Raw genomic sequence first — 27717 nt, 5'->3', positions numbered from 1 at the left:
CAATGAAGGAGAAAACAGGAATGGGAGAGAGGTCAAAGGTTAAAAATGAGGGAGCCAAAAAGGGACACTGAGCAGAAAATCTGGACAGCGCCCCTGCTCCTAAAAGGCAGTGAACACTGCTCAGAGGAACTCTGCCTGGAAGCATGATTGGATAAGGGATGAGAAATAGGTGAGTATCCTCCTCCTCCAGCTTCCTCCTCCTGGAGTGATGGATAGCCATCTTGGCTGGTGCCAGGAGGAGGTTCCATCACTTTGTGGGGCCAGTGATAGGATGTGCATTGATCAGGAAGCAGGGGGAGAATTGTAGCCAGAACCTCAATAAGAGATTCGGGAGGAACTGGAAGAGCCATTGCAACCTGGTGCACATCTATGTAGGGTGAAGCAGGGCTTTCCTCTTGCCGCAGAAGTGTTGGTGAAGTTTGTGAACCAAACCAGATACAAACCTGTGCTCATGGCTCCCTGGAGGAACTGCCAACTAATATCCCTGGAACAAGAGTACAGACTGTCTCACTGGGGTTCCTCAGGCTCTGCAGGTGGCAACAGGTCCCGCCACATGGTGTCAGGATGGGACATGAGGGCATGGAAGTGGATATGATGTTCTTTGATCCTGGTTCAGAGGCGGACTGGGCTGGATATCATGCAATTGGCCCAGGTGGCATGTTGGGGTGGCCAGGGAGGCTTGTGGGGTAGGAGCCTGATGACGGGGGCCAGGCATAGGCGCCAACTTTCCCCGGCACTGGTGGGTGCTCGTCCCCCCCCCGCCCCTGCCCTGACTCCACCCTTTCCCCGCCCCTGCTCCGCCCCCATTCCAACTCATTCCCCAAAGTCTCTGCCCCCTCCCTGCCCCTATTGGACCCTTTCCCCAAATCCCTGCCCTGGCCCCGCCTCTTCCCCTTCCTTCCCCCTCCCTCCCAGCCACACGAAATAGGTGCAAGAGCTGGGAACTGGGGGGGAAGTGGGCATGTGGTGGGCTCAGGGGAGGAGGCGGAGGTGGAGTGGTGGCAGAGGTGAGCTGGGCAGGGGGGCGGGGAGCTGCCATTAGGTGTTGAGCACTCACCAATTTTTCCCTGTGGGTGCTCCAGCCCCAGAGCACCCTTGGAGTCGGTGCCTATGGGCCAAGGTGAGGGACCTGCTCAAGAAAAGTGGGAGAAGCAGGAGGCAAGTGAAAGAAGCAGGAGGCAAGACCTTCACCTCCTGGAGCATGTGACAGGGAACACACAGGATGGGCAGCCCCATGAGCTAGCTGAGCATTGCAGAGTCCACCCAATCACTCTGATCGCAGTCCAGGAGGTCTCCAGTTCTTGTGGCACCAGCCCTCCTCTGGTGCACCAAGAGGAACTCTACCACCTGCACATAAAGATGTGAATTAAGTATGAGGGTTCTGTCAGGAGGGCCTCCCCATTGGGGGCCACTACAGACCTGTTTACGGAAACTAGATTCTGGGTTCTGAATAGGTCCTGGTAAAAGACCAGCAGCACAGAGGGGGTCTCATGAGAGACCTCTTCGATGCAGGTAAAAGAGCTGCCAGTTGTATGAGTCCCGGCAGAGGAAGGCATGTGCCAGCATGCTCCATAGCAGACTACCTACACTGTGAAGGAGTTTCTGCAGGGCCTGAAGGTGGAAGGCAGGGGCCTGGCTCTGGATGCATACTAGACCTGTTCACTGTCCCCCAGGGGAAGACACAAGGAGGCTGGCCAGGGTCCCAGGGGGAGAGCTCAGGAAGTTGAACTGGTGCCAGAACACAGACAGGATTAGTTGGTTGATAATCAACACTCTCCCCCATGGGCAGGGTGACCAGATGGGATGAAGAAAACATCGGGACACATGTGGGGGAGGTGGGAGGGGGAAAAAAAAAAAGCAGAGTCCTGCTGGTGGTGTGGAAAAAACCCCGCCAAAAAAACAGAAGTGCAAAATATCAGGACAAATTGCATCCCAGCCAAACATAGGTCGGGACGCGGGACAAACGCCTAAGTATCGGGACAGTCCCTATTTTATCAGGACATCTGGTCACCCTACCCATGGGGAAAGGGGCTATAGCAGCCCCGTCCACCTCCACAACTGGTCAGACACCCTGGGCGCTAGATTGAGCCAATTCCACAGTGGGGAAATGGGCAGAGGGGTGTGACAGATGATGACGGGGCGGCAGGTGGGGTCGCAGCCACCTGAGCTTACGCTTTAGGGGCTGAGGAATGAGCGTCCTTGGAGCTGGTGGAAGGGAGGGCAGGGGGAGCCATGGCCGATGGCTGGGCTATGCCAGTGATAGCTGCCACCATGGAAAGAGCCTTCTACATGGGGGTCTTGCCCTTTTTCCTACCCTGGGCTCTTTTTGCCAACCAAAGGGGGTTTCTGTGGTGGTGGTAGGAGCTTGGCAGTGAAGTCCCTGCCTGTGCCTGCTGCCGCACCAGTAGGGGTGCTGTTGGTGCCAGAAGTGGGGTTGGGGAAGAAAACTGAGGTGGGGCAACAAAGGTTCCTCTCCCTTGGTCTGCCACCTTCCATCCACGGATGAAGCCGCAAGAGCAGAAGCCTTGTGTGTGGCCAAGTTGGGCTCTGCCATTGAGGGCAGGTGATGGGACAGATACCTGAGGGGAGGCTAGAAATGATAAAGGGAAAGGTAGGGGTAGGGAAAATGGAGGGTTACTCCTCCTACCCATTAGCCTACATGTGTGTGGGAGAGGGTGTAATCAGAAATGAGGAGTGGGAGGGGGTGAATTAAACAAACAAAGAAGATAGGGGTCCTAGAAGGCAGTTTTGGGAATACCAGCTGCTCTGGGAGTGAGGGGCAGATGTAGGTGTGAGAGGGTGCAGTGGAGGGAGGGAATCACAAGTGCTGTGAATGTGCAGGTGCCTGGAATGAGTGGGGCAATGGATGCAGGGAACAAACAGTAATAGGCAGGGGCCTAGACACAAAACAAACAGGGATGGGGGAGATCTGGGCTGGGCAGGGAAGGAGAGTACCAAACAGTGTGTGTGTGGGGGGGGGCAGGGCGGTGAATTTATCAAACAGCAAAGTGAGGAGGAGCTCTGGGCAGGGCAGAAAAGGCAGGTAACAAAACTGGGGGGTGGGGCAGCAAAATGCTAGGAGAGGAGGACCACGCCGGATGGGCAGGGAGCAGCGAACTGCAAGGGGAAGGGTGACCATGCATACAGGGGGGGAATGGACAAGGAGGAGGAGGCTCACCAACCCAATGCAAACGGAGTGGTGGGGAAGAGTCCGAGGGAGCACGTGCTCTCACGTGTGCTTGTGATAAGGTGTCTCTGCAGCAGTAATCCAAGGACCGGACTTTTCACAGATGGCCACTAATCATATTCCTCATTTTCTTCAGACACCTGGGATCCGATTTGCTGAACGTCTGAGTGCTCACAGCAGCAAATGAAGTCAATGTGAAGTGCTATCTAATATGAAGTACAGCTGGTTAACATTTTTCCAATGAAAGTTTTCTATTGGAAAATGACGATTTGAGGGAATTGAAATATTTCATGGGAATGTGTCAATTCTGTCAGAACTTTCAGTGAAAACCAGGCAGGCTCCCCAGGCTCAATGTCTTGTGACTCAAACTGGCTGCCTTGTCTCTGACAAGCACCTGAGCTCGGCAAAGGCCGTGGTGTTGGGATTCACAGCTTTCGCACTTTCATGTCATACCCGCTCCTTGTATATCTGACCACAACCATTCAGTTGTACGCAGCCCTAGCTATTTTTAAATCTGTGATGCTCCTTGTTGTAGTATCTGAGTACTTCTGATCATCCACAGACTGATCAAATGTTGTGACTCGAGGACATAGCTTGGGTGTCAGATTTTATACATTTCTTTTGAAAAGGTTTTCCCCTCCCCCTTTTCAATAAACAGCCTACTTGTTTCTTACTACTCATTTATTGAGAAAGTGTGTCAGGAAGGAAGTACCCCACCCAGTCTCAGGCTATCGTGCTCCATCTCTTAAAGGTGTCATTAGCACAGTTAAATTGCAAGTGGTTTTGTTAAAAAAAAATGTACAGAATGTTAATACACATTTTAGCACATATATACAATAAAGCTTTTGATTTTTTTCAAAGTGCTGAAAAACATATTTATTGATTAACCTTTTCAACACCCTTCATGGGTACCAAAAATTTATTATCCTCATTTTACTGACGGAGAAATTGAGTCAGAGAGGTTAGGTGATTTGCCTGATAATATCAATGCACTTGGATTAGAATCCTTGTTCCCAGTTGCATACTCTAAACACTAGGCTACAGTTCCTTTTCTTATAACTATTCCCTGAGATCATAAAGTAACTGGATTTGATGTCAAAGGGGTCTCAACCTGTGGCTGAATTCTGCTCTTGGTTATGCTGGTGTAAAACTAGAATAATACCTTTGAAGTTTGTGGAATTATTCCATATTTACTGCAATGTAAATGAGAGCAACACTTGGCTCTCGGTCTCGAAATGTGTTTGGATCTATAAGCTTGTGTGCGCAAGTGTACATGCAAAATTCTAAATGTGCACTTACCAATCAGATAGTTAGATGTCTAATCAGTGAGAACCTAGTTCATATGCAGCTTCCAAGTTGATGGCCTGTGGAGTGTAATTCTGCAGGAATCAGGCTAGGAATGAGCATAAGAGCTGAGGGGAACAGATAGGCTTCTGAAGAGGACACTGGGACAGGGAAAAGACACAACTGATATGTTGAACGTTCGTTAAACAGCTTTATTTTTGAAGAAATAAAACCATACCCCAGGAGAAAAAAAGGACCAAAATCCTGTGAATGGAAAGTATTCTTTGGTGCACGGGACAGTGCATTAGCCTACAGGACTACACTGCTGCATAATTTCCTTTTTGTATAATTTATATGGACAGCCAGTGAGCCTGATGGAATAGTGGTGGGGAGGGGCAGAAAATAGCTGAGGAGATAAAATAAAATATATGGAGAAGTGGTAGGAGCAGGAGGCACTCAACCTTTCAGGGCAGACAGGCTGCATAGGAAGAGTTCGGGAACCCTGCATGACAGGTGCCTTCCTCAGCTGCAGAGCTTCTAAGGAGAGAAGTCGCACTTGCAAATCTGCTTCCTTTGAATTTTAACAGCACTTCAGCTGCAGACCACTGCTCAGAACTCCCCTGAGACCAAGCTCTGCCTGACAAGAGACCTTCCCCACACCGACCCTGAGCTGCTGTTGTTTCTGCAGCATAACACCAAGGGAGGGGGAATTTAGGATATGACTACACTGCAATTAAAAATCCATAGTTGGCCTGTTACTCAGGCTACGGGGCTCAGACTAAGGGGCAGTTTAAATGTGGTGGTGATGTTCAGGCTCAGGCTGCAGCCCACGCTCTGGGACCATCCAACCTCACAGGGTCCTGGAGTCTGGGTTGCAACCTGAGCCGGAATGTCTATACCACAATTAAATAGCCCCTTAGCTTGAGCCTAGTGAACCTGAATCAGCTGGCATAGGCCAGTCACAGGGGTCTAACTGCAGTGTAGACATACCCTTAGAGCCAATCCATGAGCACCATGGGTTTGGGTTAGGCTGCACTAGACCAGTCTCTGAAACCAGAAAGGTTTGGACCAGTAGGCTGCTGCTGGTGGGTTCTCTTCTTTGCTGGGTCTTGCCACATAAGTGAGGTATAATACATTGCATAATAAAACGGGCCTTGTCTATAAATGGCCTGTCAAAGCAGTGTCAGTGAAAAAGGAGCATAAACTTTATGCTTTCAGACTGAATATGCCAGTCAAGTAAATACTGATAAGGAGGAAATAAAATTTGCATGACCAGATTAAACCTTGTCTGCATGTCTTTTGGCTTTTCCCCATTACAGATGCTAATCACCAGTCTTTGCTTACTCCTAAGTCAAGGGATGTGAATCATTTTAGGCTCAGCTATTCCTCTGCCCCTCACAAACGTGGTGTTTATTTTATTGCTGTCAATTATTTATTTTAGAAATGCTGAACTGGGAAACAGGTTTTAGAAAATGTTCCAGAAACACATTCCAAGGGAATGCAGGTACCTGGCACCAGGGGCAGCTCTATGTTTTTTGCCGCCCCAAGCATGGCAGGCAGGTAGCTTTCAGCGGCGCGCCTGCAGGCGGTCCGCTGGTCATGTGGATTCAGCGGCGCGCCTGCAGGAGGTCCGCCGGTGCCGCACCATCGGCGTCCCTGCCACCGAATTGTCGCAAAAGCCGTGGGACCGGCGGACCTCCGGCAGGTGCGCCGCTGAAAGCCGCCTGCCTGCCGCCCTCACAGTGACCGGCAGGCCGCCCCCTGTGTCTTGCTGCCCCAGGCACGCGCTTGCTGCGCTGGTGCCTGGAGCCGCCCCTGCCTGGCACTGACACATTTCTTGTGTTGCTAATTTATAGTAATTTATGTCCCATAATGCATTGTTCTTGGCAAGTTAAGAGATGTGCCTTTTTCCATGGACGTTGAGCCTTCCTGAGTACCTGGTTTGTTTCCAGAATAAGTTGTGGCAATATATTGCCTGGTGTACTTTTCTGTATCTCTTGATAGTCTATGTTTTAAAATAGAACAATTTCTAAAATCTCTGGATGATGATTCGGTGCAATGACTAATATAATCTGTTCCAGATCAAATACATTTTTTAATTATTTGGCGCGTGTTCTCTGCATGTTATTGGCACATCTTGTTCCGAAAAGGTGTTGACGGTTTCACTGAATATATCAAGCATGCATTTGCAGAGCTTCTTCTGTATCTTTTGTCGAAACTCTTTGGAACCAAAATAATAAACAAGTGGATCGAAGCAGCAATTAAGGCTATTCAAAGCCAGAGACAGCTTATATTCCACATAAGCAGTCTTATTTTGGGTAGTATACACAAAATGGATGATTGATATCACAATATTGGGCACGTAACATACTACAAAGACTATAAGCAACACTATTATCAAATACATTGTCTGCTTCTTAATTTCCCTTAGTTGTGTGGGAGGGGAATTGAGAAGAGTCCGAATAACTAAGGTGTAGCAGAATGCCATTATTAGCAAAGGTAGGAGAAAGCACAGAAGAACTTGAGAGCCAAAATAGGCAATGAAATGATTTCTTGAAGGAAACATAGCTTTGGGCAATATATCAAAACAAGTGGTTATCTGCAGCTCCTCTACATGGAAGGTTAGGTCTGTCTTCATGAGTGGGAAGTGCAGCAGTAAAACAAATATCCAAATGACGATGCATGTCAGGAGAGCTGTTCTAATGGGTCTTATGGTCCTGTGCTTCAGCGGGTGAACAATTCTCAGGTAGCGCTCTATGCAGATGCTCGTCATCGTTAAAACAGAACAGTGCATGTTTGCATAGAATAGCACAGTTATGATGCGGCACAGAACCTGTCCAAAGGGCCAGTCATTTCCCCGTAAGTGGTAGACAACTTGAAAAGGGAGGAGCATGCTGTAGAGCAAGTCCGTGATTGTCAGGTTAATTGAAAACACAATGGTGGGAGTCCAAGGCCTTGAGTGACGGCAAAGGAACCACAAAGAGATAGAATTGAGGGGAATGCTGATGGTGAAGATGAACAAGTAGAGGGCAGGCAAAGTGGTCTGGAGCATTTGGTTCTTAAGCATCTCTATGGTGCTGTTTGGCAGTTTTCCCATGATAGTGAGATAGATTCAGTGGTTTCTTCTGGGCTGGGACAAATGGAAAAGCTTCAGGTACCTTTTCCCACAAAAGAAGAATCTTGAGATGGTAGAGATTAGACCTGGTTAAAAAATGTATGTTTTGGTGAATTTTTTTTTTAAGAGCAAGTTAATCTAACACATGATAAAACTTTTAATTTGTTCATTCCCACCACATTAAATCATATTCACTCTGCCCTTTGGACCAAAGAATAGTTTTTAGCTATTTTCTAAAGTGCTTAATGAGTTTTGTTTATAGTTGCAATAGCAAGATGCAAGATCCAACCACCTGAGCATACATCACCAAGAATGGATGCTGTATCTTAAATAGGCTTAAAGCTTTTTCCTCCAAAGATGTTTTAGTATGCCCATTTGTGATCCATTTATTATCTTCTCCACCTCCTCCTCCTTCTCCACTCCACCTCTCCCCTTCCCTTTATTCAGGCCCTTTCAATTGGGTTAATAGTTAACATTTTTAGAGGGAGGTGTGACAGTGGCACACAAGGTGCTAGCTCAGGGTACGGCAACCTCTGGCATGCGGCTTACCAGGGTAAGCACCCTGGTGGGCCTGGCCAGTTTGTTTACCTGCCGCATCCGCCGGTTCAGCCGATCGCGGCTCCCACTGGCCGCGGTTCGCCATTCCAGGTCAATGGGGGCTGCGGGAAGCGGCGCGGGCCGAGGGATGTGCTGGCTGCCCTTCCCGCAGTCCCCATTGGCCTGGAGCGGTGAACCGTGGCCAGTGGGAGCCGCGATCGGCTGAACCTGTGGAAGTGGCAGGTAAACAAAGTGGCCTGGCCCACCAGGGGGCTTACCCTGGCGAGCTACGTGCCAGAGATTGCCAATCCCTGTGCTAGCTCATGTGAAGGCCCAGGGCCTCGCTGAACACTGACAAATGAATAGCTGGAAACCAGTCTGGCTCACCTGTGGGTTAGTTAAAGTAGATATTAGTATTATAAGAATGTGTTTAGTGTTTAGAGCAGGGATCGGCAACCTTTGGCATGCGGCCCGTCAGGGAAATCTGCTGGCAGGCTGGGACGGTTTGTTTACCTGCAGCGTCCGCAGATTTGGCCGATCACAGCTCCCACTGGCCGTGGTTCACTATTCCAGGCCAATGGGGGCTGCGGGAAGCAGCGGCCAGCACATCCCTTGGCCTGCGCCGCTTCCCGCAGCTCCCATTGGCCTGGAGTGGTGAACTGCGGCAAGTGGGAGCTGCAGACACTGCAGGTAAACAAACTGGCCTGGCCCGCCAGCAGATTTCCCCAATGGGCCGCGTGCCAAAGGTTGCCGATCCCTAGTTTACAGTTATGGAATGCTTCTAGGATGCTGCGTTTATTAATCCTACTTATAATATCTGTGTCCCATGTAAAGTAAAGTAAAATTTGCCCCGTTCTTGTAGAAATATGAATGCGGGCGTGATCCACAGAGGTGGTACGTATCCTCAACTCATATTGAAGTCAATGGGTTTGAAACTGCTCAGCACCTTGCAGGGTCAGGCCCCTCTGTAGCCCCTCTGCCTAGTGGTAACATATTCTAGAGCCTTGTAGGTCAACTTCCGGTTGGAAAACAAATCAGTGACATATATTCTTAGTTCAGCTTATTTATTTAACACTAGCTACACCTGTCTTGGAATGGAGGTGGACAAACAGCATGCAGATAATCTCCTCTTTTAGGAATCTTAGGACAAAAACCAATTCCTTGTTTCCAGGGAGCAACTGTGCCTCAAGAATTGACCCTGATTAGAGAGATTAAGGGAGAAAGAAAATTTCCTTGCCATTCACCACAGATCCCGCATAAAGAAACTACATCACTAAAGTAACACAATAAAAACATTTCTTCAAAGACTGAACCATGCTAATGTATGGAGATATACCTATCTCATAGAACTGGAAGGACCTTGAAAGGTCACTGAGTCCAGCCCCCTGCCTTTACTAACAGAACCAAGTAGTGATTTTTGCCCCAGATGGCCCCCTCAAGGACTGAACTCACAATGCTGGGTTTAGCAAGCCAATGTGCAAACCACTGAGCTAGCCCTCCCTGCCAATGCATAATTATATAACAGAATTATATAACATGGTCCAATGTTATATAAAATAATTTGTGAGGTTGTGTAACAGCACCACCTGGTGATTTTTTCAATACTAAACTGGATCTCAGATATCTTTTTAGTAAATATAGAGTTTTGAGCAATTAACAGCTTCTAAAGGCTGTTGCAATTGTCATGTGACTCCTATGCAATTATCCTCAAATGTTGTAGGCCAGGCTTCAGCGTTCAAATATGATTAATTAATAATTCTGCTCCTACTAAAGTCAGTGGAAGCAGGAACAGGTATTGTATATAGAACTCTTGATATTTTGGAATCTGGGAACAGACTGACTGAAAGTTATAGTGCTTAATATATCCTTAATAAAATGCATGAATGAGTGAGCAAATGAATGTCAAAAGATTTGGGAAAAGATCCTCTGTGAGTGTATATTATTATAGCTCCAGTGAAATCATTGAAGTTTTGACAGTTTACATCAGATGAGGATTTTCCTTTGGTTCTTTTTGGGTCCTGTTCTTCTTCCAAATGACATGGATTGAATTAGAACAGAACAGAGCACATTGATGGAGGAACAACAAGGCTCAATACTACAAATCTGTTTTGTTGATTGACACCAACCAAATTATGTGCAATGCATCAAATGCAGGATCTTGGTGCTTATTGAATAAAAGTGACTAAGACAATATTGAATGAAAATGGGATGGAATGAAAAAATACTGGTAGCCAAATATTATTAATAATAATGAATAATAAATGGATTTCTTCACAGGACCCCAAGTCAAGTGAAGATTCTGTACTTTTGATTTAGTCTAGGAAGTACTGCTTCCTAAATTGATGGCACAGAAGTCAGCCTATCAGTGTTTCAGTTAACCACTCTGTTGTTACCAGGAGGTGATTTTGGAATGGTATTTCTAAAAGTGATAACCTTGGCAATCATGATGTTCATGTTTGTATGTAGGTGAGGAGGCTTCTGAATTTCCTCATATTCTTAAGTATTTTACACCTAGCCTGGAGTATTTTTCTAAGTACACCCACATAAAATGTATTTTGTATTTTTCCTTGTTATGTTTACCCGATTGCTAAAATGACTTCTGAATTAACCACAGCTTTGTATAGCATTGTATCTTTCTCAATGCTACTCTGGTTAGGCAGCCTTCAATTCGGTCTTCTTTCCTAATGTTAACTACTACCGTTGTTTGAACAAGCCCAAAGCACTGAGGGCCACAAGCCCTCAGGAGACAATCAGTGAAATTAAAAGGTGGGAAATTGTAAACCAATACAAGAAATCCTTTTCCACACAAGATTCCAAAAGGGTTTGGACATTTATATAGTATAAAAATATTATCATACTTAATGTCAACACAGTTTTTGAAAGGGATATTAAGCCTAGTGCTTTAGGGCTTAAACCAGTCAATAACTATTAGATACCAGCATAAGACCTATGTGGGGAGCAGGTTATTCCACATCTGTCTTCTGTGGGGTTCCCATACCTTCCTCTGAGGCATCTAGTAGTAACCACTTTCTGAGACAGGTTGCTGGACTAGATGGATCTTAGGTCTGATCCAGTTTGGAAGTTCCTATGTTCTCTGAATAGTTGTATTACCCAGGAACAGACCAACGACCATATTGTGACTCAGAGAGGAACAAGCTGGTTCATGGTTTCCCCTCTTCCCAGGGTGGGGAATCATTTGCATCAGCCCTGTATCTGGCACAGATTACTTTCCCCTTTATGCCAGCTGGCTGTGCTGGCTAGAACATTGGCAGGGCAGAGTTCCTACCCCTGTCTGCCCATTCCCCATGCACCAGCACAGGAGGGGGTGTTGTGGATAGCTGGATATAGGTAGCCCACATAGGGTTGCCACCTTTCTAATTGCTGGTAACTAGCCCTGAGGCCCTGCCCCCAGCCTTGCCTCTTCTCCATCCCTGCTCCACCTCTTCCCTCGAGGCCCCACCCCTTCTCTGGCTCTTCCCACAGGCCTTGCCCTTTTTCTGCCTCTTCCCCCAAGACCCTGCCCCTGCTCTGTCTCTCCCCCCCCCCCAAGGCTCTCCCCTCATCACTTGCTGCTCTCCCTCCCACCCCCCATTACTCGCTGGTGTCTCAAGGAGCTTGCCTGCAGGTATGAGGTGGCCCTGGCTAAGCAGAGGCTGGTGTAAGTTAATGACCTGACACCTTCCCTGGCCCCACCGTAACCAGACTTTTGGTTTGGGTGCCATTTTTGCCCAGACTTTCCCATTGAAAACTGGACACCTGGAACCCTAAATGGCACCTAGACACAGAAGCCAAAAACTGGACTGTCTGGGTAAAATCCAGACAGGTGGCAACCCTAAGCCCACACAGAATGTGGAGAGGGTGTGACAGTTTCACACTTATTGTAACGCAATAAGCTGGGCAGGAACTTCTGACTTTAGAAAAATAAATCAAAAGTTAAAAGCTGACTTTTTAATTAATCCCACTTTGGAAGGAAATGGAAATGGTAAGATGTATGTGCTGTAGTTTTTTACTCACTGTGATGGTTTCTACTAAATTAAATAGATAGCATATGAACCAATATACAGATACAATGGCATACAAAAAATCACGTTTGCTAAAGCAGCAATTTTCCCTTCCCACTAATAACAAAAAGTTAGAACCTCACTACCTGGCATGAGTGGAGACCCATTAAGGGTTTGTGAATAAGCATTTTAACAAACATGAATTTTTTAAAATGAAGGCTAATATGTCACCGAATGTACCTTGTTCACTTATGTGGTGCCCCTAGCCTCTGTTTGCCAGAGGCTAGGAATGGGTGACAGGGGATGGATCACTTGAGGATTGCCTGTTCTGTTCATTCCCTCTGGAGCATCTGGCATTGGCCACTGTTGGAAGACAGGATACTGGGCTAGATGGACCTTTGGTCTGACCCAGTATGGCCGTTCTTATATTCTTACGTTGACAAGTGCAGTTCAGTTTTAATTCTTCATAATATATTAACAAAGTTTCTGTGGATAAGTGTACAAGTAAGGAAGATTTAATAATATGCCCCCTCCTTATAGTACTATGCTCTTTATTATTTGTTGAGAAATAAAGTGAGACCACCGGATGTTTCTAGATTAGCAGAGCAAAAATTGCTACATTTCTAGTATATTGATGGTAAATACATAGTAGCTCTATCTAGTTACTTTTGTGGTTCCAATAACCACAGTGTCTGAGCACCTCACAAACATTTAATGGGGTGGATCCTCAGTCTACTTAGTTCACTTTGTTGCATTCTCTGCTGGTATAAATTTATACCTGGCAGAATTCGATTTTTAAAATAATTTTGATGGATAATACCAATGTTTATTTTTAAGCATTTTTTCTGTTTTTATTGATTTAAATGTTCACAGTTGCATGAAATTATGGAGGGAAGGGATGTCAGACAATTATTGAATGGCAGTAGACTTTCAGATTCAAAATGTTAAAGCTGTATAAACCATTAAAACACAAATTGTTTACGTGTCAAAATATACAAAATAATATACCTCAGTCAACAAATCACACCTGTTTTTACTATTCATTTGCTAGTCCATTTGTAACCAGCCTAATTCAGAGGTCTAAATCACTCTGAGTTTGACTCTATTAAGTTCTCATGTGACATTTTTCTTACTCTATCTGTAAATGTTGATTATTATTGAAGGAAATATTTTTCTTTGGATTGTGTGTGTACAGTAAAATTGATGTTTATGGACATTTACCAATACAAATCTAATCCTTCCAAGTCTGTATAAATTAAAGCTGCCCCCCTGCAGCTTTTCTTTAGAGCAAAATCAGTAAGCTGACTCAGGGAACTGCAACTGGCTCCCTATCATTCCCTTCCTTCACCCCCTCACTGCATTCAAGCTCTGTACAATGACGAATGCAGCCCTAACAAATAGATCCTCATAACACTGCTGTGATAATATTATCCCATTCTACAGATGAGAAAATGATGCACACAGGGGTTAAGAGTGGTGAGACTATGACTTGGACTACACGCTCATGTGGGGAGCAAGAGAGGGGCTCCTTAAGCCCCTACCTGCCCTACCCAGACTTTGAGTAAATGAGGTTACCCACCTGAACAAGGGAATGGAAACGTGTGATAATGGACAGATAATGGGTGATAATGTGTCTCCACACACATGCCTCCCCTCCACCATTGGCCAGAGTCTAGGTATATCAAAGCAGTAGATTTACTACTACTCCAAGGGACAAGGGGGAATTTTACTTGGAAGTGTTCAGAGGTGTGTCTCCATGGGCTTGTCTTCACTGCAACATTTATCTCAAGGGATCTGCACTCAGGATTACCCCACGTCAGTTTGCCAAGGACGTGTGGTGTGTCCTGGATGGAAGCTGGAGGCATGTAGGTAAGTGTAGCGGTCAGTAGGTTTCACCACACGATCCATTGTCTACAGCCAAGCTCTAAGATATAACCGCATTTGCTCCAATCCCTCGGATAGAGACAAGCACCTACAAGATCTCTATCAAGCATTCTTAAAACTACAATACCCACCTGCTGAAGTGAAAAAACAGATTGACAGAGCCAGACGAGTATCCAGAAGTCACCTCCTACAAGACAGGCCCAACAAAGAAAATAACAGAACACCACTAGCTGTCACCTTCAGCCCCCAACTAAAACCTCTCCAGCGCATCATCAGAGATCTACAACCTATCCTGAAAGATGATCCTTTACTCTCACAGATCTTGGGAGACAGACCTGTCCTCGCTTACAGACAACCCCCCAACCTAAAGCAAATACTCACCAGCAACCACACATCACTGAACAAAACCACTAACCCAGGAACCTATCCTTGTAACAAACCCCGATGCCAACTCTGTCCACATATCTATTCAAGTGACATCATCATAGGACCTAATCACATCAGCCATACCATCAGGGGCTCGTTCACCTGCACATCTACCAATGTGATATATGCCATCATGTGCCAGCAATGCCCCTCTGCCCTGTACATTGGCCAAACCGAACAGTCTCTACGCAAAAGAATTAATGGACACAAATCTGACATCAGGAATCAAAATACTCAAAAACCAGTGGGAGAACATTTTAACCTGTCTGGTCATTCAGTGACAGACCTGCGGGTGGCTATATTACAACAGAAAAACTTCAAAAACAGACTCCAACGAGAGACTGCTGAGCTGGAATTGATATGCAAACTAGACACAATCAATTCCGGTTTGAATAAGGACTGGGAATGGCTGAGCCATTACAAACATTGAATCTATCTCCCCTTGTAAGGATGCTCACACTTCTTATCAAACTAGGTCTGTACTGGGCTATCTTGATTATCACTTCAAAAGTTTTTTTTTTTTCTCTTAATTAATTGGCCTCTCAGAGTTGGTAAGACAACTCCCACCTGTTTATGCTCTCTGTATGTATGTATATATATCTCCTCAATATATGTTCCATTCTATATGCATCCGAAGAAGTGGGCTGTAGTCCACGAAAGCTTATGCTCTAATAAATTTGTTAGTCTCTAAGGTGCCACAAGTACTCCTGTTCTTCTTTTTGCAGATACAGACTAACACGGCTGCTACTCTGAAATAAGTAATAAGATGGCAGATCCTCAAACAGTTACACTGGCTTCAGAGTGAGTGCACTGAGTTGGTGTATGTTATGTATGAAACCTTCTTGGGAGGATGTCACTCTACAGAGGTGGCACAGAATTGTGGGCCACCAACTAACTTGTTTAAATTCAGCAGGAAGAGAAAAGAAAGAGATCAGGAGTCCATTATATATAAAATTACATTAAAAACTGTGCTAAAAGAACATTGCGTTTGCAAAGTGAAACACTCAAATTTAGGAAATGCCATCATGCAAAAATTAGAACAACCAAATTAGTGTTTGGTGATTTTTCCATTTTTATCAATGGGTAGCTGTAATGCTGCATTTCTAAAACCAGGTGGTGCTATGAATGTAAGTATAGCATACCTGGCAAATACTACTAGCTTCTCCTGGTTGCAGAGAAAACCCATAACAAGCCCAAACCTCTCCTGATATAAGCCTAGTTCTGTTCTTTTTGTAGTAAAGGCAGAAGGAAGGAGGAAACCAGCTCTGCAGGGTGCATCCTCCAGTTTCTCTTTTGCTGCATTTCCCTTTGGAGCATTGTACTATTTTTCAAGAAGGGCTTTTGAGATAATTAATATGTCTTTCTGAGTTAACCATTTAATAGCTTAATAAGCCCTTGAATATGTCTCGCACTTGCTCTCTCGCCCTCAGTGTTGAGATGGAAGTATTGTTTGCACTCCAGTACTGAATGGGTTACACCTATTGGAACAGTAGGTGGATGCGTTTTGGCAATGAAAGGATTACAAGTTTTGTCTAGCCCAGAGGTCGGCTACCTCTGGCACGCGGCTCGCCAGGGTAAGCAGTGCGGGCTGAGGGATGTGCTGGCCACGGCTTCCCTCCACCCCCATTGGCCCAAAGCAGTGAACTGCGGCCAGTGGGAGCCACAGTCGGCCGAACCTGCAGAGGTGGCAGGTAAACAAACTGGTCCGGACCGTCAGGGTGCTTACCCTGGTGAGCCGCGTGCCAGAGGTTGCCGACCCCTGGGCTAGAGGATGAGGCGGATAGTTGCATGCACTGTAGGACAGAAAAGTTTACACCAGCTGGGTCATGAATGGGAAGGAGAGTGAGATGGGGCATGAACTCAGCCATTTTGTAATATCCCAGCACCTCCACTGCTAGTTTCCTTTTTGGGCCATGATTAATTGAAAAGAAACTCATCTCTGCTCCTTTTCCTTCCAGGCTCTTTCCCCTAGTCTGGTCACTCTACCAGTTTATCCTGAGCACTCAGCCTCTCTTCCTTCATTTTTGCTCTTGCTCGCCCTTCCCAAGCTGTCTGATACCCAATGACTCTCTGCCCTGGGCAGTTAGAGCCCATCTGCATTTCTGTCCAGATGAGGGGTGTGTTTATGAGAACTTGCCAGTGGCTAGGGAACCCAGCAGCTTTTGGGAGCAGGACAAAGGTAAAAAGCGGAATGTTGGGGAGGATTCTCAACACCTAGGCATCTTTTTTTTGGGGGGGAGGGGATATTTGTGAGGAACTTTCTGTCCTAGTGATGACTTTCAAGGATATCTGGGCAATGAAAAGGGCTAAATCAGCGGGTCTCAAACTGTGGGTCGAGACCCCAAATTGGATCGCAACCCCATTTTAATGGGTTCACTAGGGCTGATTTAGACTTGCTGGGGCCCAGGGCTGAAGCCCGAACCCCACTGCTCGGTGCTGAAACAGAATCCCCAGGGCTTCAGCCCTGAGTGGAAGGGCTCAGGTTACAGGCCCCCTGCCTGGGGCTGAAGCCTTTGGGTTTTGGTCCCCTGCCTGGGGTGCAGGGGCTCAGGCAAGCTCAGGCTTCTGTCCCCCATCTTGGGGTCGTGTCGTAATTTTTGTTGTCAGAAGGGGGTCGCGGTGCAATGAAATTTGAGAACCCCTGGGCTAAATTAAATCAATGGACAATGGAATGAAACAAATGTAGAGTTTTCAGACCAAGCCATTTTTGAAGTGTTATGTTAAAAACTCAGACTGAGTAACTTTTAGATCTTCCAAAACAACGTGTGTACCTAATCTCTGGTTAGAGGAAGGTTAGACAGAAAACAAGGTTTGTTTTTTAGAAGTCAGGGGTGGATCAAGGGTAGGAAGTGCCTGTGATGAGGTGTATGTACCCTGCCTCTAGAAAGATCAGTAAAGGATTACGGGGTTTCCTTATACACGAGGGGAAAAAAACTGCTTTGCAATGCAGGAAGTTTACAATCTGTCAGGCCTACAGGTTGGTGCTGACAAGTCAGTCTTCTGTAGAAAGAGACCTTTAAAAGGAAATGTTTGGGGATATAGGCTCCAGGGAGAAACACGCCAGCCTGAATTGAGAAGACTTCTGCCTAGGGCTGGTAGTGTCATGAATGAGAGACTGGGCTGAATCTGCTTTGGACTCACAGGACTAATGGAGTGATGTCTGCTGGAAATCCCCAGACATTTGTTTGCAGTTAACCTCTGCAGGGGCTGGGAAGGGAGTCCTGTTTAATGACTAGAACTGTGGTCATGCCTTTGCTGGGTGAACTGTGCCAACAGTTGGACAGCGAAGAACCTGCTGGGTGCAACCCTCTGGTCAAAATTGGGCTTTTAATAGAAAAATAGTCATAGCCCTACCCATGGGTTTACTAAAATGGGTCAATAACAAAGCACTAGAAAATACACTGTACGGAATAGCCATGGAATAACCCTAGGAAACGGGCTAGATGGAACCCACATGTGATAGGGCTTTTGATATTTAATGTCCATGATTTTATGCTGATCCTATGTTCAAACCTTAACTCACTGCCTCAGTTCCCTTTAAGCGCAGCAGCCTATCAAGGGCTGCGCAGGTGCTCAGGGCTGCGGTGGGGAGAGGTGCCTCTCCCATGGTGCCAGCCTGGCCCAGAGCTGCTGCGGGGAGGGAGCACAGGGAGGAGCCCGGGGGCAGCCTGCACCCCAAACCCCTCATCTCCAGCCCTACCCCAACCCTCTGCCCCAGCCCTGAGCCCCCTCCCACACCCTGAACCCCTGATCACCTGCCCCATGCCAGAGCTCTCACCCCCAACCAGAGCCCCCACCCCCCCGGCACCCCAACCCTCTGCCCCAGCCCTGAGCCCCCTCCCGCACTCTGAACTTCTCAGCTCCACCCCCACCACACATCACCTCCATATGGGTGCATGTAGCAAAATTCATTCTGCACATGCATGGGAAAAATTAGGGGAAACATTGCTCACTGCATGTGGGGAAATGCAGGGCAAAGAGTGTAATCGGTCTCCCTTTGCACGTGTTCCTTGTTGGCAAGAGCATGGTGGTTCTGCTTTGTACCACCTGATTCTGACATCAAGGAGTTAGGAAATGTCTTTTCTCTGTGTACATTGCCTGCGTAAGATAGTGAAAAGGGGGAACAAGTTTATTGCAAAATACCCTTTATTACAAGAACATCCTCCCCGCATCTCTTCATTGCACTACCTGCCCCCCCAAAACAGATTCATCCCCTCCTCTCCACCACTCTGTCAGCTACCTCCAGAGCCTGGAACCCCCTCCTAAAAGGAGGTGGGAAATCATCTTGGTATCCCCAACAGCAGGGCTGTTCCCTCCCACTTCTTGTCCTGAAAGGATCTCACTCCTACATCGACAGCATGAGTGGTTTGAAGTGTGGAAGTAGGGCCAACTAGCAGGGAATAAAAATTTAAAAAGCAATGTTTTTTCTTAAAATAAAAGTCCCCCATTATTCAAAACTTCCCACCAGGTAAATGTGGAGCTAGGGATTAACACTACATTTTAATAACACACTTCTCAATCCTGATGAGAGAGGGGCTGCAGATAGGTTGGTGGAAACATCTTGAAGTTACGTTGCGGGTGTTGTCTCTCCCATTCTTCGGTCTTTCCCCCTTTATAGATGAAGGTCTCAAAGTAAGAGTGATTTTCATCCCCAGCTGCTTCTGGATTCCCAGCTGGTGCTAATGACCACATGCTTTGGTTTTTTTCTGTCTCTGTAAAATGACTGTGACTGTTTTCCTGGGATACTGACCCTACTCCCTATGCCTTTGTGACTCTTTGAATGAATGAATGCAGTGTGCTCTATGGAAGACCTGTTGCACAAAGCAGTTGCCCATCTGCTGGGGGCAGCACTAGTCAGAGGGAGGATGTCAGTTCTTCTAGGCTACAGAGGTTTCTTTTCTCTTTCACCTGATCTGCTGTGCGAAAAGCTTTGTGTTACAATCAGGCAAGAATATTGGCAAAGGTTTGTGTATCATTTTAAAGATATGTTCATGACAGGTGTATTTTATACATTTAATTTTAAGATGTTTAGCGATATTAGGTTTTAATACTGCAACAAAATTTCTTCAGTAATTAGCAGTCAGGCAAAAACAGACACAACGAGCTCAGTAAAAATGTCCCTACATCTTAACTAATAGCAACCATCAAATAAAGCAAACAGACTTCTCAATTACTGCTCATCAAATAGACCATTGATTGTAAGAGAATATTTCTCCTTAAAACACGGAGGAAGAAATAAGGGAAGAGAAGGCTAAAAACAGATCATAGCACAGCTATTACACCAGCACAGAGCCTGGTCTGTATGCCTGGGTCTACTAAATAAGCTTTAGTCCTATGTTGGTCATAATCAGGCCAACTGTAGATGGACTTCAACTAGTCATCTAAAATATTTAAAACTGAACAATTTAAACTGGTGTCAGCCCCTAACACAGCCACCCCCAAACTAGTTTGGCTTGGGTTGAACTATTTCAATAATGATTAAACAGGTTTAAGTATGTCTCACATTAGAGGTTTGCAGCAGTTTGACTAGATCAATTTGAAATCAATTTTGTTAAATCAGTTCTACTTTTCTAGTATAGACAAGTCTCTCACACCATGTGAAGTGGATGTCACACATCACTACAGCACAGTGGTAGCATTTTCACCCCATGTGTCAGATGTAAATAACTGGGTAAGATGTGAGGTGATGGAAAATCAGGTCCATTCACTTCCATACTGTGGTATGAGTCAAACCCCACCTCTTCAACCCACAGTTGAGGCTATGTCTTCACTGACAAAGAGGTGTGGTTTCGCAACATAAAATCTGAGTGGAAACAAGGTGTGATGATTAGGGGAATTTATGTACAATTTACGAATTCAGGGTGATCCTGGGAACTCTGGAAATGTGTCTGTGTCCGACTACAAATTCCATTTTGAATATGAGACTTGGTTACCTTCTCTGCTGTCTTTTGTCTCCATATTGAGATAAAACCCACAGGAGGGGCCAGGATAAATTCTTCCACCTGGCACAGAACTAACAGAATAGGGTTGTTAAATTTTGATGACTGTCCATTCAAATAGAGCCCCCCTGGATAAAGAGATGGCTATTGTCCAGGGCAAACCAGTTTTTCAAGTCTGAACTATTAGGGGATGGCAATTAAGCAAGAGAACATTTGGTGGGGGACTCTGATCACCTGCCGGGGCTGATCTGTGAGTCACCTGACAAAGAGGTCAGGAGGTTATAAAAGAAAGGCTCTGTCACCAGCTATTTTAGACAGAAATACAGGGAGAAGTGACCAGAAAGATTGGATGTTCCAGAGGAGAAGCCATGTGCAGGAAGGCAGAAGAGAGGAACAGAGGGGCATGCTTTCATGTGCAGAAATCATGTGCAGGAGGTGGGATCCTGGAATCCTTAGAGGACTCTGACTTAAGCCCCAAGAATGCTCAAGAGCAGTAAAGAAAATGAGGCAGGGAAATGCCTACAGGTGTTATTGTTTTATCTGGATCTGTGTATTTCTTATGCTAGCCAATGTAAAAAGGGACTGGTTTGAAGGAGCCCTTACAAAACCTATGTGTCTGTTATGTGCTTCCACTATCAAGTGTCCCTGAAGAGATGAACTGTAAACCCAGAGCACCCACAAGGTTAGAGCTCTGGTAAGGGTATGATTAAGCTACTGGGGAGTTTGGATGTCAGCACTGGTCCTGCAGTCCCATTTCCATGAAGGAGTAACAGACAGGGAGTCTATACCTAGAAACTATGCCAGGCAGGCCAAGGGGAGAAAGACAGGGCACTTAGAGCAAGGGAAGCTTAAGAGTACATGGGTCTTGTGTATTGGGACTCAAACACAGCAGCCCGGTGAGTATCCAGCTAGGGCTGTGTGGCATAAGGCACTAATAGTTTTTAGTTGGATATAGCTAGTTGAGGTCAACCCTATACCTCCCACTAGGGGTTGACTTCGACTTGTTACATTGAGATAAAAACTACAGTGCCTTGTATCCACTGGGATTTTACATCGCGATACCTAGGAGTTAACTACCTAGGTAAAAACACACCTTTTTTGCACTGATGACATAGCCTGAATGTCTAGAATTCTTCCCCTAAAATTACCTGCAGAGACATTTTTATCTTTGAATAAGCTACACAAAGTTTAGCAGCACAGTGCAGTATCTGTAATGGGTTATAAAGCTATTCAGCACACTGAACAAAGTGTACAGGATATTAGGATGCCATGCCTAACTACAGATGTAATCATAATACTATAAAATAACATTTGTATTGGTCTAAAATGTGCCCTTATAGGGACAAACTTCACTGCTTTTGTCAGAACCCAGAATGTGTTCCATATGGATAGCAATATCTCCAGAGTGTATGAGAGTCTCTGAAATAAACGAAAATAGGTAATATCATTAATATATGTCATTACAACCTGTCCATTTCTAAATTCATTTCAGCTGCTGTTCCTCTTCTTTCTCTTATGAAAATCCTACTTCTGTGGTTTTGATGATGCAAAATGTCAATATGTCTGTCCAGCCAAGTTCAGCCACAGAAAAGGCATTTCCCAAAACCCCAGGAGAACAGCCTGTATCTCAAAGTGACTTAACTGAAGTGAAACCTTTTTTTCATTTTAAAAACAAAACAGCATGATTCAGATAGATTCCGGTCACCCACTCTGGGGCCTCAGTCCTGCCCTTTGACCTGGGACATGTAGACTAGTATGTTTCATCCCCTGACTTCAGTCACCCATCAGTAATAACACAACTGGGGTTGGAGTTAAAGTGAATTCTAGACTCCAAGTGAGCTACATAACAACCCATTTTGGAGTCATCGTGCACATTATTTCTGTTCTGCTCAACGTCACATACTGGCTCTACACTCAAACACACTTTCTCCCCTGTTTAGCAAGGAAGGGGTTTCCAGGGTTCAGTAGGAACCAAGGAACTCTGCACAACCCAATGTACCATGTGGAGAAAGCTACTGCAAACTCTTCAGCATTTCCTGAAAGACTAGGGGCTAGATTCTCCACTGCTGTGAATAGTCATTTACATCTGAGAGAAAGAATTTCTCTCTCCCAGCGCTGGTGCCACGACTACACAAGCCACGTTAAAGCGCTGCCGGTGAAGACGTGCCCTGAGGGACAATCTCCATTCATTGATATATTTTGCTTTCCACAACCAAATCTCTGTACAACTTTTCATGAGTGATGGACCCAAGTATTTAAATTCTAATATCTAAACTGTATTGTTAAATCTATTCACCTAAATTTGGGTTATTGCTGATTATGTACTCTATGTGTCATATGACTTTAAAAATAAACTTTGTATTTGTGAATAATCTAAGCACTATACCCAGATGTACAGACACTCTTTTCCCAACCTCTGTATTGTATAATTTTTTTAACATTAACTTTAATAAAAATGTTATTAGACCAACTTCTGTTGGTGAGAGAGAGAAGCTTTCGAGCCACATGGAGCTCTCCCTCAGGTCTGGGAAAGGAACTCCCAGCACCATAGCAAAATGCAAGGTGGAACAGATTGTTTAGCGTAAGTAATTAGCACATACTGAAAGGGACCATTCAAGGTTAGTGGGTTACAGATTGTTGTAATATACCTACAAATCATGGACTGAACTGAGACACTGGATCTATGGCTTATCATTGCAACAATCTGTAACCCACTAACCCCCTCTTTTTGTCCTATAACTGCAGGAATGTTAACAGCCCCCTCTATCTTGAATGATCCCTTACAATATATGCTCACTACTTATGCTAAACAATCTGTTCCACCTTGCATTTTGCTGTGAGGCTGGGAGTTTCTTTCCCAGACAGGAAGAAGAGCTCTGTGTGGTAGAAAGCTTGCCTCTCTCTCTCTCTCACCAGCAGAAGTTGGTCCAATAGATATTATCTTATTCACCTAGTTTCTTTCATACCCTGCGACCAACACAAATACAGCTACATCAGATAGAGCTCGCCAATTATCCTTAAGCAGAATACATGATTCTATAGGGTGAGAAACTGTTATAAATGAGCAGACCAGATAGTGTGTGAATCTGTTTTCTGGCCTTCTTGCGCTGTTTTCCCGTATGGGGAATTATGGTCTAATTTAGAGTAAACCACAGTAGGCCAAAAGAAAATAAAGAATTTCCCCCTGTATCTTTAAAAATGATTAAATTCAAAGTCATACAATATGCCCTAAAACTAACTTGTTTTTAAATGTAACAGAAAAAGACATCACTTTCTAAAGGAACGGGGAGAAGTGACCCAGTGCCAATCAGAAATGAGCTGTCTGATCCTGCTCCCGATCCAGTCAACAGGGGTGGCTTCAGGCACCAGCGCAGCAAGCACGTGCCTGGGGCGGCAAGCCATGGGTGGTGGCCTGCCAGTCGCTGTGAGGGCAGCAGTAAGACTGCCTTCGGCAGCATGCCTGCGGGAGGTCCACCGATCCCGCGGCTTTGGCAATTCAGCAGAGGGGACACTGAAGGTGCGGCACCGGCTGACCTCCTGCAGGCATGCTGCCGAATCTGCATGACCAGCGGACCGCCCGCAGGTGTGCTGCCGAAAGCCGCCTGACTGCCATGCTTGGGGCGGCAAAAAACATAGAGCCGCCCCTGCCAGTCAATAGGATTTTTTCCATCAATCAGTGTCACTGAGAACAGGATCAGGCCCTAGTGTTATACTTTCTCAGGTTCTAATAAGGTTTGTGTCACTAGGTTTTCTGAAGTAGGCCAACAAGCAGAGCTGCTCAAACTCCCTGACAAAGCTCCAAAGAGGCTGGAAAGCCAAGAGAAACTCTACAGTGTTTGAGATAATAGCAGCATTATTCTTGCAATAACTTTAAGTGGAACTATACTGAGCCAAATTAACATCCATCTGCAACCTAGGCCCATTGTGCTCAAGGCAGGATTAATGCCACAGGACGGGAGGTGGAGTGTAACCCATAACATGGAGTTAATGCCTAGTCTTTCCCCTTTCCCTCCTGCTATGTCCCTATGCCACTACTCTCCGCCTCATCACCTCCCCCTTCCTCCTACTTCTAATACTCCCATCTAGAGCTGGACATAATTTTTAACCAAAACTTTTTTTTTTTTTTTTTTTTGGCAAAAAACACAGATTTGATGACACTGAACATTTTCACGAATTCGCATCAATTTAATCCGTTTGTTTTGAAAAAAAAATCAAATTCAAAAAGACCATCTAAAATGTTTTGTTTTGATGGTTTTGAAAGGAAATGTAATGAATTTTTATTTCAAAGTTTTCTTCAATTGTATTTAAAGTAGTTTAAAACATGAAAAAATACACATTTTAAAACATTAAAAAACAAACATTTTGGGATTTTTCAAAATTGCCAGAGAATTGAAAAATCTGTTATTTGCACAGCTTTACCCCCCTCTTTTCTCACTCCTACAGCTCAATTCAACAATGACATAACACATAACAAATCTAAGTAACGGTTTGACCTTCCTTTGTAGGTTCTAGTCCTCACCCTATTGTTTGTTCCTATCACTTGTATCTTGTCTAAATTTTAGGTCAGAAGGCCTTTGGAGAGGGACTAGGAGTATTTTTTTTTAAAGTGTTTAAGTGACTTTAGCACCTAAGTAACATAAGGTTTCTTATTAATTCTACCTCATGTCTTTTAAAACAATGTGTATATATATATATATATATATATATATATATATATATATATATATATATATATATATATATATAAGGATTTATGTCACTTTTGGGCACTGTAAAATAGTTATTAATAAATTAATACTGACCAATCAAAGCATGGACATGCATAATGGGGTAATATTGCAGCAGAGTTATGTACATTTCTCAGAAATAACATGTATTTTGTAATTAACTGGGTGAGTGAAATCATGTTGTTTCCCCAATGATTTGTTCAGTTAGAAATAGAAAAGAACCAAAGGTTTTGCTTTATTTTTTTTAGCATAAATCCCACCTTTCATGCATGCACATAACTCAGAACAAATGGGAATTCTTTGCAGACCTATACAACAAAATAGACCCTCTGATCTGTAAAGTTAATAAAAAAACCTTAGACAGCCAACAGAATCATAATGCGCCATCTATCACTTAAAATACTGTCTCAAAGGTGCCACAGGACCCTCTGTTGCTTTTTACAGATTCAGACTAACACGGCTACCCCTCTGATACTTAAAATACTGTGAGTACTTATGCCCATGTTACAATACTCAATGTAAAATCAAGCATGTGCATTTACAAGAATTATATTAGAAGAGTAAAAACAACTCCCTTAAATTCAATGGACCAAATGCGAAGGTCCAACATCCTTAATAAGTGTTTACTCAAGCAAACTTCCACTGACTTTGAGGGCGGTTTGCCTGATCAAGGACTGAGTAAAAACTGGGCACAAACCCCAGGTTTTAGCCTTGCATAATTAAAAATAAAGCACATAACAAAGCAGTATTCTGAACGGTTACAATATATCTCCGCAACTCAGCTGTTCTAGGGATTTGTTGTTTGACTCTAGTAGGAACTTCTTCTTCAAGTGACTTATAGCCAAAAGATTTATATATCTTACCTGATTCCTCATCCACATCCGATAATCTGAAGCTGTGCCGTCTGACTGACCACAAATTTTCTGCAAGTGGTTCAATAGTAAACGTGCACACTGTATTGCAACACCTACTTCCTTCTTCATATTTTTGACTTTTTGACACATAGATCACAACAACTCAATAATATGTCCTAAAAGGATAAAAATTGTTTTCTCCTCAGACATAAAATGAAAAATCTTTTTTCTAAAGTAAATATATTCATCACTTTGTGGTGCAGTGGGATGCCAATACTTGCTCTGGTGTATGAGAAATGCTTGATTCATTGTGAAAGATATCTTTCTACTCTGTGGATTTTGTAATACCGAGGTTCTCCCATTGTTTTTTTATCTTGTATGAAACCTGTGAACTGTGAAGAGGTTTTAGTGTACTGGGTGTAGTCAAATCAGAAAAGGAACCACATATTTCTGCTTTTGAAATATCTTTCTGTGTTCAGATATGTTTCTATCATTCTCCTAAACTGGCCTTTTTGTGCGGTGAAAAACTCCATGAAAAAATCTGCAAAGTTGCTACCATCTTCTCCTTCAAATTGTTCCTCAAGACTCATTTTTACTACAGTACACACAAAGCAATAGCTACTGACAACAACTAGGCAAGTGGAGCACTAAGTATTGTGCTTGTTATATGTAGAGCTGGTTGGAAAATGGAATTTCTATTCTTCAAAATATGCCAAGATTTTGATTTTTTTTCATTCAAATCAGAACAAACCCCCCAAAAAATCATTTTTTTCTACAAAACAGAATTTTCTAAAAAGTGGTTTTGTTTCAATCAGAATATTTTGTTTTGATAAAACTGAAAGTTTTTCTAATTTTTACTTTATAAGATATATATTTTTCAAATTACCAAAAAGTCATTTCAAAATGAAAAATTGAAATCTGCTGCTCCAATAACCTCAAAATGGGACATCTGGTTTCGATTTTTTAAAAACAAAACTTTGCCAAAATTGATACATTCCCTCAGAAATTTTTGATTTCAGTCAAACAGTGTTTCCTCCTGGAAAAACATTCCAGTGGAATATTTTTGACTAGCTCTAATTAGGAAACTGATTTGCTTCACTGTTTTCTCTTAAAGGATGGGGCAACATGTGCTCCCTTGGTGTGATATATTGATCTGGGGATTGTTGTGGGGTACAATTCCTCCAGGAGCTACTGCTGAGGCATTAAAGCTTTCACTCTGTCCCTAATGCAGAACAGTGCCCATAAATCATAATCTTGCCCTAATGATGCCATTGTTTTATGAGATAAGGGGTTTCTTTTATGTCCTTGGCTAAAAACGTCCCATGCCCCCATAGCTGTGTGGTAGTCTGTGTACGAGTTGTCTGCTGCCCTCTGGCTGTCTGCATTTTGTCTTGGTGGCTAGCACGTTGGTTTTAACTCAGGAGATCTGGGTTCTAATCACACTTTAATCACTGGCCTGCTGGCAGACTTTAGATCTGTCATTTCATCTCCCATGCCTAAATTCCCCCATCTGTAAAATGGGGATAATGATACTGACCTCCTTGGTAGAGCATTTTGAGATCTACTGATGAAAAAGTGTTATATGAGAGCTAGGTATTACTATTATTTTAGAGTCAGTGGGAGTTAGGCACCTGTTTTTCGTACCTTTGGAAATCTCCTCTTTAGAGTATATATATATGTGTTGTAAAGTGCTTTTGAACCTCTATAATGAAAGGATCGACATAAATGTCAAATATTTTAATTTTGTCTAAAACTCATTTCAC

At 44.3% G+C, this 27717-nt stretch overlaps 1 protein-coding gene across 2 annotated transcripts in view; it reads right to left on the bottom strand.

The window, feature by feature from the left end:
- Positions 1-3902: 3902 nt before the first annotated feature.
- Positions 3903-27717, bottom strand: part of LOC128830652 (P2Y purinoceptor 8-like) — a 51984-nt gene continuing 28169 nt past the window's right edge. For both annotated transcript variants that reach the window (XM_054016518.1, XM_054016519.1), the window contains exon 2: positions 3903-7672. In XM_054016518.1, the coding sequence (XP_053872493.1) occupies positions 6567-7568 (1002 nt within the window). In that variant the 5' untranslated portion in view covers positions 7569-7672 and the 3' untranslated portion in view covers positions 3903-6566. The remainder of the gene's footprint in view (positions 7673-27717) is intronic.

Source organism: Malaclemys terrapin, chromosome 1 (genome assembly GCF_027887155.1).
Source record: "Malaclemys terrapin pileata isolate rMalTer1 chromosome 1, rMalTer1.hap1, whole genome shotgun sequence".
NCBI classification, from domain to species: Eukaryota; Metazoa; Chordata; order Testudines; family Emydidae; genus Malaclemys; species Malaclemys terrapin.
Note: the sequence above shows the minus strand (reverse complement) of the source record. Positions and strands in the feature narration are given on the sequence as shown.